The sequence below is a fragment of the Carassius gibelio genome, chromosome B3, assembly GCF_023724105.1.
Source record: "Carassius gibelio isolate Cgi1373 ecotype wild population from Czech Republic chromosome B3, carGib1.2-hapl.c, whole genome shotgun sequence".
Classification (NCBI taxonomy): domain Eukaryota; kingdom Metazoa; phylum Chordata; class Actinopteri; order Cypriniformes; family Cyprinidae; genus Carassius; species Carassius gibelio.
Window position 1 is genome coordinate 17,535,700 of NC_068398.1, and position 15,160 is coordinate 17,550,859.

Genomic DNA, 15,160 nt, shown 5'->3' on the forward strand with positions numbered 1-15,160 from the left:
GGGGGTAAAATAAAAGTAAAATAAAAACAATCTCTCACTGCTCTGTCTCCTCTCACTGCATTTCTCACTGCTCCTGCTCCTGCTCCTCTCACTGGGCCTCACTGGGACTGAGGACACTCTTCAAAGTCCTCCTTTTATTGTATAAGTGTCAATGTAATAGAAAAAAATAACCCCTGCCATTGAGTCTAAGCCAGATTGGAATCAGCTGTGGTTGGCCCAATTTACACAACATAAATCAGCTAAGATATATTGTTTTTGAACTGATATAATTGCAAAGCAGATGTTTTTATACTGTATCTAAGGTTTGGAACATTGTTTTTGCTATTGTGGGATGTTGTGTGTTAACATTTGTAAATACTACAAAAACGATCCATAATATTGTCGGGAGGTATAGCTTGTCTGTTCAGAATATGTAAGCATTGTGGAAATGTGTTCAATGACTCCATATTGTGTGAAAACGACATGAAATTTGTGAATGGTATGGCCACAATAGACAGATACTATGCTAATTGTGTTTAGAGTTTTGAAAATGTGACAACTGCTTGGACAAATGCTTGTTAGCGACTGAAAAAAACTGTATGCAAAATCCACTTTTAAATATTGTTTGGACAAAATTTGTCTTGAACACAATCACCCTACAATGATAAAAATCCATCCATTCCTCATTTTTAAATCCCCTTTAAACCAAGTCAGTCTGATTGGCCAATGGCCAGCCTTTCTGATTCTCATGCAGTGTGACGTCACATTGCATGGGGCGGGGCCATGGGGGTTGATTGACAGCCCTGTGTTGTTATAGTTTCCGCCCTCAGTGGTTGTTCACCATCCTCAGCTGTAACATTAAAGGGGGGGTGAAATGCTCGTTTTCACTCAATATCCTGTTATTCTTGAGTACCTATAGAGTAGTACTGCATCCTTCATAACTCCAAAAAGTCTTTAGTTTTATTATATTCATAAGAGAAAGTTAGTCTGTACCGATTTTTCCCGGAAAAACACGAGCGACTGGAGGCGTGACGTGTGGGCGGAGCTAAAGAATCACGAGCGCCAGTAGGCTTTTGCGTTTAGAGCATCTGGAAGCTGTGACACAGATCCAGAGGCTGAAATTTAACAAGAGCAGCATCAGCAAAGGCGGTATGCTATGTGGTATGTACTGAAACTGTATATATTTGCTTAGCGGTTTTGGAAAATGACTAAGTTCCACTTTATGTCGTCTTTTTTTTTTTTTTTTAAGCTGTACATGTGGAAAGTGCAGTTTGATGACAACATCGCATGTTGTTTACTTGATGTGCTTACGCGCCGATAGCTAAGTTAACAACACAGAGATATTTGAAGCAGTTTTACTCGTGCAGTTTGATGACAACATCGCATGTTGTTTACTTGATGTGCTTACGCGCCGATAGCTAAGTTAACAACTCAGAGATATTTGAAGCAGTTTTACTCGTGCAGTTTGATAACAATATCGTTTACTTGTTGTTTACTTGATGTGCTTACGCGCTGATAGCTAAGTTAACAACACAGAGATATTTGAAGCAGTTTTACTCGTGCAGTTTGATGACAACATCGCATGTTGTTTACTTGATGTGCTTACGCGCCGATAGCTAAGTTAACAACACAGAGATATTTGAAGCAGTTTTACTCACCGCCTGCGGTTCCAACACACGATCGTGACCCTTTTTCGTTGGAACTGCATCATCCTTAAGAAATAAACGATGTGCAAACCCGGCGTCAAACTGGGCCTTGTTTGTAAAACAAGCATCTTCGAAATGCAGGGGAACAAACAAAAACACTTGCACAACTCCGTTGATGCTCTGTAAAAATAAACTCCATCCACTGGTCCCTTAATGCTGGTTTTTTTTGGTAATCTGTGCAGGGTTGTCTTGCCCTGGCAACCAAAAACACACTTCTTTTGTGACTTTTCGCGACGCTCTCGCTCTGATCAGTGAATGCCTGTTGTGCTCTCAGTGCTCTGCTATACGGAAGTGCGCGCTCTTCCGGCAGAAGTGCCTTAGGACCCATATAAGGAAATTCCGCTCCATCTAACGTCACACAGAGCCATACACGAAAAAAACTTTCCAAAACTTGTGACAAACCGGAAGGAGTATTTTTGGAACAGAAATACTCCTTCAAACGTACAACTTAATTTTTGAAACTTTGTCCATGTGTAGCTTGGGAATCCAACTCTTTAACAGTGTAAAAAACTCAGTATGCATGAAATAGCATTTCACCCCCCCTTTAACAATGTCTCGCAAGCAATCCTGATGCTCTGTGTTTGGATAAGACTGAACAAAAGAGTCTTCATTTTCTCCCAGCATCTGATCGGCTGAGGATGCTGTAGATAACCTTTGATTTTTCAAGGTAATGTGCTTCAAAATTAAATTAAATTAATTTAAATTCAAGTTTATTTGTATAGTGCTTTTTACAATATGCAGCTCATTTGCATTTACACTACAAAACAGCCCTTTTATTGATTTATTCCTTTTATTTTTAGACACACTCCAAAAATGACATTTTCCAGCTGTTATAATAAATGATCTGTTGGGTATTTTGGGCTGAAACTTCACAGACACATTCTGAGGAAACCCAAGACCCAAGATGTGCCCTTTAAGAAAATGGTAGCTAGGTTCTATCTAAGCATAAACTGGTAAACCATTTTTGACCAGCAACAAACCGTCTACCAGTTTAAGGTTGTCAGAGTGTTTTTTGGAACAGTTTTCTTGATTTTTCAGCATGATTCACCAGCTTCTGTCGCATAATAAATGATTCATTATCTCTGTTTTGAATGCTCTTTTGAATAATATAACTGATATGACAACAGATCAAAGCTTCCACAATAGTTGGTGGAAGAAGACAAACCATCCTAAATTGTTACTAAATTGCATTAAATCAATAAAACAGCCTTCGAAGCAGCAAATATACAGCTACTTGCAGTGTTTGGAGATCTTTAGGCCCGCTGAGAGTCACCAGCTGTCCAAAAAGTGTCAGAAAGGAGACATTGGAGCCAATGGATTTCATTCATTGTTCATGTAGCCATTCTGAGTTATCAGCCCTCCACATTTGCTGACTTTGTCTAGCATGCTCCAGGCTACTGACCTAACGAGACCAATGTGCCCTGTGTCCTGGGAATCTATGACATTTGCACATTTTAAAGAATCCGTCATAGCTTGTGCTTCTCACTTGCCCTCTATTCGGATTCCTTCATGCTATAGATGTTGCCATAAAGGTATAGACAAAAATGTGGCCCTCGGTTTGCAATTCATGCAAAGACTTCTGTACTACTGGACATTTAATAAAGATTTGAGTTATAATTTCACCTGTATATTATGTTGAGTCCATTAAAATGTACAAGAGAACAAGGCCCAGCAAAAAGACAGACACTGCACCTAGTGATGGGTACTTTCAAAACACTGCTTCATGAAGCTTTGAAACCTTAACTAATATTTTATTTTCAATAAGTAGCAGAAATAGTAAGAGTTGGAACTACAAAACAAAGTATAAAATAAAACTACAAACATGGTGATGTAAGACTATGCCGTATATTTAAACTGGTTTGAGCGTTTAATAATAAAAATAATCAAGATGATAAAAATATTATACAAAAAACTTTTCTTTTGTCCTGTGTCAAACAGTACCAGGACGCTTGCATGTACGTTCCTCTGCTCGTAAAAAAGGCGCAGCGCATCTGGGTTCTACATCAAAATTGCCGGCTCTTGCGTTAGCAGCACCACACGTATGCGCTCTGATACTCTTGAGAACGCGTGTTGACTGACACAGAAGAGAAGAGTTGTTGACTGATGTCACATGGACTGTTATATATGTTTTTTTTCTGCTGTAAAGTTGGCCATTTTAACATTGGGAGTCCATGGGACTGACTCCCTTTTGCAGCCAGCCTCAAGCGGTCAGTCGATGAATTGCAGTTTTAGTCACTTCCTTATTGGCCTCATGAGAGAGAGCGGGAGGTTGGCACTCTGTTCTCTTTTCATAACTGATGATAATAGCGTTCTGCTCTCATCCAAGGCTACCATAGTGGAGTGCGACCAAGTAATCACATTATACAATAGACAGCTGGCTAAACTGGCCGGGCTTTCCGTATTTGCAGGTTGTTTTGAACGTGCTGTAAAACGGGGACATTTCCAGGAACAGGACATCAATCAGAATCAAGTATTCCAGAAGAACTGTGTAACGCAAACACTAAACAAAGAAAAAAAAAATACAAAAAGTATTATTAATTTTAGATTAAAAAACAGTCTACATTAAGTACTCGTGTGAAAATCTCTGCCTTTACACATCTCACCATGTTGACAGTAATGAGACTGTGAGGATTTTAATTTTCTTTAGGTGTCCTCAGGATACAAAGTCAGGGATTAGAATCAATGCCGTGTAAAGGCTGCTTGATTTACTCACTTGTCCCAACATGCGAGATTGCATTGCAGTTGCCAGCATGTTTTTGTACATGCCAGATGTGTTCTGATATTTCCAAAGTCTGGTCTGGTCTTGAGTGTAAAATAACAGATACTGTACCTGCTTTTCCAAAATGTTTTAGTTTTCATGTTGAGATGAATGCAGAGCTAGTACATAAGAAACACTTTATTCATAATCCTTCATTATTGTGACTATAGGCTAATATACAGTACAATATTTGAGTTTGTAAGAGAATTGATACTGTACTACTGCTTATTTTATTTTATAGGTGAAATACTTTTAATGTGTTAGCTTTGAGCACATGAGCTGGCCAAGTGTCAAAGCCTTTGTTTATTGTAGTTTCATTTTTTTTATGATTTTGTCTTATAAAGGTTAACTTAAGGAGAAGAAACTGACAGCAACAGTAGGCCATAAAAATGTGAAACCCAGTATGACAACACATTATATCTTAATAAATAAAAAATGTAGCAGATTTAGACAGGACACAATCAGAGTGTGCTGGGCCAAGCAATGGCATCAGAGTAAAGCAAAAGATTTGACGTTGTCATAAATATTTGATTAATTAAGTTTGTCATTTCTTAAATGACAATACAATTAAACTTCGCCATGACTTAATGTAGCTTACTTTCAGTGATGTTTTAACATTTCATCATTCTGTCAGAAAGAAAAGAAAATCAAGTTACAACTTGAGTATAGTGATAAAGGATGCTGTTTGTCTGAGGTAAAAGCACAGAGTCTGTCACATCCAAGGTTTTCTGGCATCGATCTCAGTCTATCTTTAAATTACTGTCATGCAAAGTTGAATAAACAACTGTGAGGAACAGACCACAGCCTGAATTAGACTCAACTGTGAAAATGACTTCCTCGTATTCATCTATTTTACATCTCACTCCTCTTGATAGTCTAGTGCTGTTGGATAATTGTGATGACAGGCTGGTGAATTAGTCAGTTTGTTTTGTGTGTGTTTAAAAGTCATGGCTAAAATATTAATTTTAATAAACAAAGTTGTTTTTGAGATATTACCAGAATAATCAGGACAGAATAATTAGAAAATGTTAATTACAGACAGTATTACTGAGCCCTGAAGTCTTCTGCAGCGACACACATTATTCACCAGTAATTTATCGGTTCAATAATTAAAAAAGTGACAACAAAATTGAGTAACGAGTAATATTCTGTCATTATGAGGGATCGGCTTTCCCGTGAATCTCTCCAAAAGCACCCATACATGCAACAAATGAACAGACTTTCATCTTTTCTGAGTCTCTGTCTCACTGACAAACTGACAGACGCTTTAAATGTAAATGCAGTGTCATCAATGTTAGACTGAGTCAGATTTGACAATGAAGGTTCATTATATGTTATTATAGAGCTATATTATAGTCCAGCGAAGACATGTTGAGTAATTTCTGATTATTTTAGGAGTACCATGTCTGTAAGTGTGAGGAAAACACTGCATGTTTGAGTGCCATCTGCTGGCTACTGAATGCATTATACAGAAACGGGTCAACAAGGTACCTATTTTTTTTTAATAAATATGTTACATACATCCATATTATATAAACATGATTTTTAAAGCCTAATAAAATGAAGTTACCACACTTTTAAGAGAATGAGTGTAGTGTAGTGGCTGTGCATTGCCTGCTGTGACAGTTATTGCTCTATGACAGTGTTGTGTGTCTCTTTGATGTGGCTGCAGCTCCATCTGTGTTCTGCAGTGTGCACATGGTAGGAATATTCAGGAACAGCTGGTTGTTTTAACAGCTGGCTTACAGTGTCCATGCTCTTAGATTTTAAATGGACATTCTGCTTACTGCGACTTGGTCAACCTGTCATAAAGTGTGTGCATAAGCATGCAAGCTACATTAAGAAATATTTCTTAAAGGGGTCATAACTTTTCCTTTCTCTTTGGAGGGTTACAAGCTCTTGTGGCATAAAGAAGATCTGGAAAGTTGAAAAGACTAAAGTCTCAAATCCAAAGAGATATTCTTTATAAAAGTTAAGACTCGTCCATGCCCTCCTAAAACGCCTCTTTTAACACGGCCCCACATCTCTATGTCACTATGTGGGAAGATTTGTATAACGCTGCCCAGAAGTTCAAGCAAAGAAAGAAGGTGTACCTTTTATTCTTGTTTTAGTATTGTTGTTGCCGCCACTGCCATGTTGTGTAGACGTTGTGTGTTTCACTGTGAAAGTGAAACTATTTTGTTTGTCCTTCCAACAGAGGACGATATCTGCTTCATCATGCCTGGAGCTGATCTTTGCTAGTAGCTGAGGAAATACATCAACTTTGTACTGTGGATCACTGGACTGGCTTTCACCATGGACCAACCTGGGGTCGTCACATTCCTTTCGTAGAATCCAAGCTGGCCTCCGCTCACTCAAGACAGCGGTGTGTGACGCTGTTTCATTGAGAAAGTGGATCTACTTTGTTTGGCCTTCTAAAAGATGACACGACTAGAAATCATGTTTATATCACGTTTATAATGGGTTTTGTGTCTTGTTGCTCTGGACGGACAGGGCATCACAGTATGTTAAGGGGCATAACATTTCCGTCACACGCTTGAGGTATTTGGCCAATCACAACACACTGGATAGCTGGCCAATCAGTGCACACCTTGCTTTTTAGGCCGATGAGCTTTGTAAAAATCAATGCGTTTCAGAAGGTGGGGAATAGAGGAGAAACAATAATAAACAGTATGTGGAAAATAATGTGTTTTTTAACCGTAAACCACAAAAATACATTTAATTACACCAAATACACAAAATAATGTGTTTTTTTAGCAGCATCATATGACCCCTTTAATGTAGCTTGCATGCTTACACACATATTTTATGACTACTGACATTTCTTTGATGGTGATAGCTGATGTATGGTAAGAACAATGATGTCAATAAATGAATGTGAACCGAAATCAGTATTTCTCTGTGTAAATTCTGACCCTTGATAATATTTCTTTAATATTTTCTTTATTGATTTTTATTAATGTATTATTGTTTTTGACATTGTGTGCAACCATAAGTTACCTGAAATCAAAATAAAGAGAAATCACGTACAGCTATTAAGGTCCAATCAGAAAGAACAGAGAACCCGACCTTTGTTTTGAGAGACAAATTCAGAATATTACTGAATTTTAAGAGATCACTGATATCTGGCCATGTGTAATTTGGATACAAGTGTTACATGTGTTATTTGAATAACTGCTTTTGATGAAAGTTATTATAATTATTATAATTGATAATTTAATTAATTTAATTTTTTTATTTTAGTTTTATTTTACATTTTAATAATTTGGTTATTTGTTTTGTCATCAAAAAAAATCTAAATATAATATACATATATATTGCTGCATAGCTTTGACCTGTTTATTTCACTTCCCCGGGCGCCGCAGCATAAATGGCTGCCCACTGCTCCGGGTGTGTGCTCACAGTGTGTGTGTGTGTGTGTTCACTGCTCTGTGTGTGTGCATTTCGGATGGGTTAAATGCAGAGCACAAATTCTGAGTATGGGTCACCATACTTGGCTGAATGTCACTTCACTTTCACTTTCACTTTTTTGTTCTAGTAATTTTAGGCTACTTCATCTTTACCTTATTTCAGTTTATTGACAATGTATTATTTCAAATTTTCGTTTAGGTTTTAAGTTTTCATATATATTATTTATATTTAAGTTAAGCTGTATCTCAATTACCAAAAAACTTTGAGTTAATTTTAGTTAACAACAACACTGAACACTCTGGGGCGGGACAATCTCTTTGCAGACTAATGACATGCAGGGAATCTTCCTTCAGGAAACCTGTTTGTAAACAGTAGGCCTAATAATTTTGTGTTGGCACCATTAACTCGTCCTCACTGTGTGTCAATAGCGTTTGAAGTTTACAGATAAGCCACAGGACACTATGAACCTGGCAAATTAGACAGTATTTAAGTGAATGGAATACATTTAAGGCAGAATAACATATGCATTAACAGCGAATCCCTGATTAATTTCTAACGGGAGAAAGATGACCGGTAGCAGAAGGGAGGCGGCGCTGAAAGCCTATACACACAAAAATACTGTACATAGCCTAAGCCTACTCATAGGAAAATCCTCTTCACTTAATCTGTGAAATATTCTCCAGCAGATGGCAGTGTAGCGCATTGTGAAGTGCACCCTATTGCATTACGTAATACTGCGGTTGCCCCTCATTACTAGTCAATGAAGTTCCCGTGCTTATGTCTTATACGTGTATACGTGTCCTTGAATTAATACAAAGAAAATGAAGAAAACAAATATATATATATATATATATATATATATATATATATATATATATATATATATATAGGAGAAATATATTACAAAATATATTACAAAAATAATAGAAATTAAATTATATTCTGCAAATTTATAAAGCAGTTAGCCATTTTTATAAATTTTAAATAAAGTGTGTGTGTGTGTGTGTGTGTGTGTGTGTGTGTATACAGGAGATGCAAAGGTATATAATAAGCCATATGTAACTTAGAATCAGAAACATGACACATAATCAATGTTTTTGCTTGCAAATGCACATTTTTATATAAAGTAGATAGAAGAGTTGACCAAAGTCATTGCACAAACTCACATTCATACACACCCATATACTGTAAGAGATTGCTTCTTTAAATATATCAGTTACATATCATTTTTGTTTCATTTTGTTCAACAAAGTTCACACAACGTGAAACATAAAGAAAAGAGAAAATCATATTTCAATCTTTTGTTGCTGTACAGTGTTTTTTTTTTCCTGTTGAAGGATGTTACATCAACCACAAAAATTGTATAAAACATAATAATACAACTTTGCCTCTTTCATTATCTATGACAAGAACAGAGTTGCTGTAATTAATGGTCTTTCTCCACCCCAATCTGTTGGTCCGTAATCATCACATCCAGTATCCTGTTCTACCAATGGAGCCATTGTAGTTGTAGCATCAATGCAAGTACAGTCTTTCTGCCCTATGTACAAAACTTAACTACATTCAGCTAACCAATGAGCAAGGTCTTGTTATGGGTAAACGTGATTTCTGCATTAATAGCACCAACAGAATGTTTTATCAGAATGAGGCCAGACACAAAGGGGGGACATGTAAATGCATTATCAGCAAATGATCAGAAATATGTAAATAGCATTGTGTTTAAATGATCCCATACATCAACTGAAAAAAAAAAAAAAAACTTACAAGAGAATTTATGTAATGAAATAAATGGGTTTAAAGACTGTGGTCTGACTGTGTTAACTTTTGTTTGCCATTGATCTTTAAAACTGCATATTGCGAAACTGCCATCTGAGTTGATTTGATCAGTTTTTGTGTGCTACAGATAATTCGTCTTAGTATCTAACATTTCATCAGTATATTTATCACTTGCATATTGAAAAGCTGCTGCACTTCTATAGAGGCCTGTTAAGACTCAAAAATCTATTCAAACGGCCCTTTGCAAATGTCAATATTATACCTGTGAACTTCTTCAAAGTCCCTCCTTCATCACTTTTCATCACCTTTAACAAAAACTGTGCTTGTCCTCATGTCACATACTGAAGCTTGGACAGTGAGAGAACAATGTAGCGAGAGAAAGCTGATGAAAATCTCTCATTCACAGAATGACTGCACCTCGTCCACAGGATGGTTACTGATTACATCACTTCAAAACATCTCATCAGCAACCAATCTACTAGCCTACTAACACTGGTTTGCAATGTGTGTCAAATTCTGGAAGTAAAATCAAATCAACCGTGCTGTCAAATTTGTTAATACTCTTTCTCAGATATGTGAGAGTGCATTACATTGCAGAAAAGAAGACTAAAAATGAGTGTTTGGGGCAAAATTAACGTATCATTTTTAACAGGCTGACTTAAAACTGTGAAATAACATGTTTCCAACTTTAGTAACAGTGGTTATTTATTTTACATGTGTCCCTTGCATTGTTATGTTTTTTAGAGTTTCTTGTATCTGATACAGGGCTTTTCAGTATTTAAAATAACTGCAGGGTTTGGTTTTTATGTATGCATAATTATGAAAATAGCACTCTGGGACCTGTAATGGACTGAAAACAATCAAAAAATTTTAACCATACAAGCCATTTTCCCTTTCTTTTCTAACAAAATATTTGTGTCATTGTATGTCTCCTACTCGGGTCTTTCTATAATGCCCCTTCTCCTTTGCTCCTTCAAAAATACCCCGTTCCTAATGAGGCTACAAAAACTTAGTGTACTTCTAGCTTTCTTTTATAACTTTTATGTCTTTATGGCACATCATTTTTGGAACAGTGTCCAAAAGAACGTCATAGAAAAATTGTGACCATCAAATCATAAACAAAGATCTTTTAAAAAGTGTGTGGTCAGTCAAAGAAGCATGCATTGACACCCGTATAAGAACATACAGTACTTGCTGTTGAAAATACATCAAATTTCTACCTCTCCATTTGTTTGTTCCCTATTAGATATTTCAGTTCTTTTCACGATGACAATAGGTAGCGCAACTTGGAAAACAAGTCTCCTTCTCTAGGTGAAAGTTGGAAGCAGTGTGGTCATTTCTTCCTACCAAATTGTGAATCATTTGAGCTCATAAAGCATAATAAATTTCCTTGATATAGAATGTCATTAACAACAACAACTGATGTATGTTTGGACAGGCCACGGCATCAAATGTCCTCGAACCTGCAGCAGTTTAAGACCCAGACCTTCTTTAAAGGCCACTGAGATATGCAAAACAAACATAACGTTGAAAACGTGATGCCATGCAAGAGCAGCAGTTCATGGTCCTCATATGTATCACTTCATCAGTGTATAGGATTTATGTGAATGTAGAAATCGCATAAGGTCAATCTAGAGTCTTTGGTTTGTATTATTTTGAAGTGTTGCTAACTTGGCTCTCATTTTCAAACTACTTGGTCTGTTGTGAGCACGGCAAGCTGTAAGAATACAGCACAAGCTGAGGTTTTCAATTCATGCCGTTCAGTCTTTTTTGTGAGTCAAGAAGCATTTTTTTATTGGGAGTCATAAAGACTGCTGCTCATGTTTGTGTATGGGTGATCTGTATATCCTGCAGTTGATTCGTTGACCTCCGGAGCGCCACATGACCAGTCACTGAATACCTTATTGGTTGGTAAGGTGTCATCCTGCGTCTTGGTCAGATCTTAAAGGAATAGTTTGCTCAAAAATAAAAATCTGCTGAACGTTTACTCACCCTCAGGCCATCCAAGATGTAGATGAATTTGTTTGTTCATCGAAACAGATTTGGAGAAATTTAGCATTACATCACTTGCTCACCAATAAATCCTCTGCGGTGAATGGAGTCCATAATGAGTCAAAATCTCACAGGAAAATCCCCCAAATCTTTGTTTAGAATGGTTTTGAACAGTTTTAGCTTGTATATGGTGCTTTATTTGTGTACGTTTCTCTCCTGATTGCTCTTTTGATCACTGGAGAAAGCAATAACATGGATAGAGGACTCGTATTTTAGACGAAACTCTTAATTTTTTTATTACAAAACACACAGCTTTTTTCATCACAAGGCATTAATTGATTTACTGGAGTCTTGTGGATTACTGTGATGTCTTTATCAGCTGTTTGGACTCTCATTCAGACGGCACCCATTCACTGCAGAGAATCTATTAGTGAACAAGGGAAACAAACTCATCTCATCTTGGGTGGCCTGAGGATGAGTAAAAATGTCCAAATTTGTATTTGTAGTTGAACTATTCCTTAGAATGGCCACTCTAGTCTCCTTCATTGCTACAAATAAGCTTCAAAACTATGCCCTGGAGCTTTTTAATACTAATGACACTAAAGTGTTTTTGTAAAAAATAAAAATAAAATAATAATAATAATAATAATAATTGTGCACAAGGTTTTTATGCACATTATTTTTCTGTTTATGCACAAGCGCCTTACTTATCGATCCAAGCCTATAAGCAGCTTGCTCTCCTCCTCCTTTTGACTTTCGTTTTTCAGGTCAGCGAAAACCTGCGTGAAGTAGTGTGGGTCAGAGTTAAGCTGGAGCATTTTGCTACTCATGCGATTGATGATCGCCAGACTGCGATTCCAGAAGGCATCCTTATCCGTCTCCACCAGGAAGGGCTTGAGCGGGTATGAGATCTCATTTCCCATGTAGGAGTAGGACAGGTAGAGGCAAGTGAGCAGCTCGGCCTGTAGCTCACGCTCACTGGACACCTCGCCCGAAATGACCTCACGACAGAGCATGTAGAGGAAGACCACGTTAGCTGGGGTGATGAAGCCCTGGTCCTGCCAGCCCTGGAGCAGAAGGGAGCGGTCCACGCTGCGTAGCCACAGAACGGGGTCGGCTGGGGAGAGGCGCTTCAGTCGGTAGCAGCGTCGGCACAGGAACTCACCCAGGCTCCTCAGGAGCTCGCTGGTGGAAGCCTGCACGATCACTCTTTTGGGTGTGCCTGCGTTGGTCGCTTGGCCCACCGATCCGGTGATGGAGGTCCTCTTCCCAGTGGAGGCCACATTGGTGGTGGTTTTGGATGTGGAAATGGAGCTCACGGCTGGCTCCTGGGTGAAGCCAGAGAGGTTGGCACAGGACTGGGTCTTCTTTAGATTTTGGCTGTTGAGGGTGCCCACGCTCTCTTCATCTTGACTGTCCCCAGAGGCCAGCTTCTTAGAACCTTTTCTCTTGGCTGAAGCTGCCACAATACGCTTCCATGGCAGGACATTGATGAGCGAGTGACGCTTCAAGCTCTTGTCCTTGGCGTTTTTACTGTTCTGCACAGCTGTATAATGTGCTAGAGGCGGTGGTACTTCATCAAACAGGCCTGCCTTTCGGTAGCTCGGGGAGACTGACAAAACAGTTCCCATGTCGCCTTGATTATTACAGGGTTTTTAGATACAGAATCTGCCCATAAAGGAAATAAATATGAATGATTAGAGACACAATACTGTTAAATAAGCTATGATTTTGATGAAACCACCATCACCACCTAAACATTACATTCACACACATGTGCAAAACATACATGAATTATATATATATATTGTGTAGTATGTCTAAAAAAACTAATGTAAAATATATATATATATATATACATTCAAGTAGATTTCTACTTTTTACTGAACTGTACTGCTGGTATGGGATTCACCGGGAGATTCAGCAGAATATGCGAAAGCATCCATCTTAGCCTCAAAATGGAAGGTGAGAATGTAAACACATTCATTCCCAATTCAAATCCATTTGTAAGAAAAATTCCTCTGGATGCAAATTGGAAATTGTTAGCTGACTAAATAATAACATTTAAGCTTTAGCACGTATTGGAACTCGTGATTTATCGAGGTATTTAAAATGTTTAGTGGATTACCACGAGGAAATGAGAACATCACGCTTCAGACAAAACGAGCAGTCGTAAATCAAGATAACATCTTTATGACGACGGACTCGTGTGCATGGTATAATTGAGTTTTTCACATTTTGCAAACTATTTTAGAGCGAACCCTTCAAAAGCGTTTTAGAAATTAATATAATTTGATGAAGAAAAAAATATCATAAATAGGTTCCATAGATACATAAACTGTTGGTTAGCCTACTTACTTATCAATACGTCTTCCTCGCGGTGATAAATGTAGATAAAACAAGTAGAATAGGAAAATATATAAATATTCGTCGATTATCCTCTTTTTTTCCTCGGCTTGTCGCACTGTGGAACGTGCTCGTCGTTGTCCAAGGTTCTGAAAATGGAACGTCAGCGATGAAATGATGCTTCTACGTAAACTAAGCGGGGTTCAGGATTCTCCGGTTGCTAAGGTTACTTCCCAGATGCCCGCCACGTCTTCCCACATAAACCCTCGTTACGGGGAAATTTTGTTGTTTCTCGTTCATCACAATCAATCTCGGGTCTGTTTCACATCTGCCCGTCTGTGATCTTATTGAACTGCGCAGGCGGAAGAATAGCACGACATGAATAACACGAAATGCGTAAAATTAAAGGTCCGTGCCGGACTAATCCTTAAATGAAGTCAATGAATCTCGTACATTAGCCGCTATTTTTCGAGAGAGAGGGCGGCCTTTGTGCTGTCTCGTGGAGATGCTGAATCTCAAATAGGTGTCTGGGCTCCCTCTGGTTCTCTGTCCATGCTTCATGTGTGCGCTGTCCACAGCACCAGCATCTGTTATAGCGCTTCCTGAGCTTCAACATGAAAGGTGGACTTTAACTAGTTAAGACGCCATGGTTTTGGATGACGGGAAAGCTGTTGACAGATTACAGTCTTTAATCAAGACCCAGAGAGTGTGGAAAGTCTCACACACAACGCTCGAGACAGATTAACTTAGATCCTGATGTGCAGTAATGTCGCCAGGGCTTTGTAGTGGCGCAGTGACATGAATGGGCAACCCCATCCCCCTCTGATCTCTCACTCACACCCACCCACACACTCTCTCCATCTCTCATGCTTATCCAATCATCCTGCTCTCACATTTTAATAATAAGCAATAGTTTTCTTAAATGACGATCCGAGTGTTTTACACCCTTATGTTAATGTTTTTAAGCTTATCCCATCCTCACCTATTGATCGATTTTGGCACAATGCAAGTAAATTCTCAAAAAATATATTATTTACAGCATTCAATTTAATTTAAATTAAAATCAATTTGTTTGATAAGTAAAAAAAAAAAAAAACAATCACTAGGACACATTTTCAGTACTTCAGTTTTTCCAAACTGTTTTCACATACTAATTTCACATTCAAAATGCCCCAAAACTACCAAAATATTT

The 15,160-nt window shown here is 38.0% G+C and overlaps 1 protein-coding gene across 1 annotated transcript; it reads right to left on the reverse strand.

Moving 5' to 3' along the window:
* Positions 1–8,948: 8,948 nt before the first annotated feature.
* On the reverse strand, positions 8,949–14,733 carry LOC127952913 (cyclin-dependent kinase 5 activator 1-like). Its single transcript, XM_052551810.1, has 2 exons — positions 13,981–14,733; positions 8,949–13,290 (listed from the first exon to the last, which is right to left on the reverse strand). The coding sequence occupies exon 2, from the start codon at positions 13,251–13,253 to the stop codon at positions 12,330–12,332; it is 924 nt and encodes a 307-aa protein (XP_052407770.1). The 5' UTR covers positions 13,254–13,290; positions 13,981–14,733; the 3' UTR covers positions 8,949–12,329.
* Positions 14,734–15,160: the final 427 nt, after the last annotated feature.

Excerpts from the sequence above, each read along its gene's own strand:
- LOC127952913 (XM_052551810.1), bottom strand. The coding sequence starts at position 13,253 with ATGGGAACTGTTTTGTCAGTCTCCCCGAGCTACCGAAAGGCAGGCCTG.